The sequence below is a fragment of the Drosophila ananassae genome, chromosome XR, assembly GCF_017639315.1.
Source record: "Drosophila ananassae strain 14024-0371.13 chromosome XR, ASM1763931v2, whole genome shotgun sequence".
Classification (NCBI taxonomy): Eukaryota; Metazoa; Arthropoda; class Insecta; order Diptera; family Drosophilidae; genus Drosophila; species Drosophila ananassae.
In genome coordinates, this window is record NC_057932.1 from 11,199,155 (window position 1) to 11,201,965 (window position 2,811).

General features: G+C 48.8%; 1 protein-coding gene across 1 annotated transcript; it reads right to left on the minus strand.

Annotated features, from left to right (window-relative positions):
* Nucleotides 1-721: 721 nt before the first annotated feature.
* On the minus strand, nt 722-2,575 carry LOC6502057 (gamma-butyrobetaine dioxygenase). The gene is made up of 2 exons (XM_001967403.4): nt 1,597-2,575; nt 722-1,059 (listed from the first exon to the last, which is right to left on the minus strand). Exons 1-2 carry the CDS (start codon nt 2,496-2,498, stop codon nt 744-746), a joined length of 1,218 nt encoding a protein of 405 aa, XP_001967439.1. The 5' UTR covers nt 2,499-2,575; the 3' UTR covers nt 722-743.
* Nucleotides 2,576-2,811: the final 236 nt, after the last annotated feature.

Here is a 2,811-nt window from a genome sequence, read left to right on the forward strand (position 1 = left end):
ATAATATGTTTATATTATATTATAATGTTTTTTTCGAAAACAATAACTTATGGACACAGAAATTTAAAACATTTTTAAGGCTTTTTAAACTGCAATTTTAAGGGATTCTTTTATTATTCAATAATGCATTGACTATTTCATTGTTTCTTGTACATCAAACTGTATTAAATTGTAAAATATGTAAAACCAAAAACTTGTCATTTTCTTGACACTGGATTTGTCGGTAAAACCCCTGGCTTTTTCTTTTCAAAATTGCAAATTCGAGTTAGGCCAATTTTTGACACTCAGCTCCTCTTTTTATTTTTATAACCTTAACTCCCGCTGTCAATCATTTTCACAAGCGATTTGTCTGGCAATGTCGCGATGCAAATTAGGCAGGACAACCCACTACCCGACCCGCTTTCACTCCCGCTCCCACTTCCTCTTCCTGCCTCACAACCACTGTCATAAGCCACCAACCCCCGCCCCAAATCCACCCTGATATTCCAGCTTGGTAGCTTTTTTTGCGCCTGGATCATCATGATTTTTTACAACTTTTCATTTTTGCGCTTCAGTTGGTTTATCTGCCGAAATTTGCGCCTCCAGCTATAAAGGATTAGGCGAAGGAGCAGCATATGTGGGCGGGGTAATCCAGTATGTGGTGGGTGGATTTGGGTGGTGGTGGGCGGCGTATGTAAGACCATTATTCAAATGCAGAGCCCCCATCAAATGACTTGGAAAATACGCTTTCTCGTGTTGGGGTTTTATTGGTTTCTTCGCTTTTTCAGGACCCGCAGCCGCGAGTAGATAATGTCCCAGTCCAGATAGGCCCCCACAATGTACCTCGAGTTGTTCTCAGTGTCGTCGTAGCCAGTCCGGCCGTGGAGCAGGCGGATGTTGTTGAAGGTCAGCACGTCGCCCGGGCGGGTTTTGAACGCGTGGGCCTCCGCCCGAGCCAGTTGCACGAACTTGGCGTACGATTCGTACCAGGACTGCACCTCCTCAAGCGGCACGTTGAAGTGGCTGTCCCGCTGGGGCACGCTGTGGTTCACTCGCGTGTACCGCCCCTGGGCATCAAGGCTACGAGGATACAAGTCATCAGATTTTTTTTTGGGAATTTGCTTTGATGAATTAGGATGAAGGATTAGTAGGGAACTCGAACTATTTACGAACTATATTTTAAAAGTACCAGGTGGGAATATATTTCCCTTCGTGGCTTAAAATTATGAAATACCATGTTGGTAATCTGCAAAAGTCTTAGAACAACATACGATTTTCGATCCCAAGATCCTTATTATTAATGACTATGTATTATAGACATTATGGAGCGAATATGAAGGGCTGGTATTAGGCGGCCAGCTAAAAGAAATATACAAAGCCTTCTATTCTTAAAATATGAATTCTTAGCCCCTGCAGAGAAAGGCAATGATATTTAACTGCTTTCTTTGATTTTAAAATATTAAATTTCGATAAATATTTATGGAAAGAGTTTTATAAAATGTGTGTTGATGTTATTATTCAAACCGTCACCGTGTTTTATTATAAACAGTGCGTGTGTGAAAGTGAAAATATTTACTATCAAGTCGCCACTCAGTAATCCTTGTAAACGACACTCACCAGATCACCGGCGCCCGCCAGATGTTGTGAAATTCGAGTCCGTCCTCGCTGCCGATGTCGTTCCAGTCGACCACTACTCGGCAGAGTCGCTCAAAGTCCTCGGGGTGCTCCTGGCGGAGGCGATCAGCTACGTGGAAGGCGTCCACCAGGAGGTTGCTGCCCCCCGGGGACTCCGTCTGAACTAGGCAGTGCAGGATGTTGACACTGGGCTTGTACTCGTAGTATGGCAGGTCGGTGTGCAGAGGCAGGGGCAGGGAGAGGTAGGCGAAGTTCTGGGCGCCCGGCTTGGCCTGCACCACGAACTCCTCGCCGTAGGTGGTGCGCCGGATGAAGCCGACCCGCTCGGCCACCCGTCGCACCACCCCCTCGTCCAGGGGGGCGCCCCGGAGCAGGGCCACCCCATAGACGGCCAGGGCCTGGAGCCACTGCTCCAAAACCTGGTCGTTGTCCATCACCTGGCCGTAGTCGAAATGCTGGGCAATCGCCTCGAACTGCGACCCTGGCCAGTGCCGGCTGGGCGGGCGGTAGAAGTCGGCGAGATACTTTTCCTGGCGCTCCTCCTGAAAGCTCCGCTCCCTGAGCCACTTCATCGGAAAGCGGCTCTCGTGGCTATCGCTCCAGCTCACGATTGCCTCCTGGGCCTGCTCATCCGTGCGAACTTGTAGGGGGCGCACTCGAGTGTCGAACTTGTCCCAGTCAAGTTTCCTTGACCGGGAGCTGCCGTGGAAGCACTCCTCGCAGAGGCAGTTGTCCCTCAGCCAGACGCCTGGGAAGATCAGAGATTGGGAGTCTGTCTGTTCCTGAACTTCCACGTTGGTTTTCCCCACGATCCGGGCACTAATGGGGCGGCAAAAGCGGGGAGCATGGCCGACCATGGAGCGGCCCAATCTCTGCACCCACATTTTGGGATCTCTAATTCTAGTTCTATTCCACTCAAGCGACAGAAGCGCAATGAGGCGCCGGACCAACACGCTACATTGAATTGAATGGAAAGCTGGAACAGGTCTTTGGACTTTGTCTGCCAGCTCACTTCATTCGGAAATTTATGGTAGGCACAGGGGCGCCACTCTGGCTGGGATTTGGGGCTCCTATATCTCTAGCTAGTATATCCTTATCTTTTAAATATAATCTTTTGTATTTAACAACTTATATTTTGGCACCGAATCTCAATCCCCCTTGGAGCAACTGAAACCTACGACCCTGCTCGGAGGCATC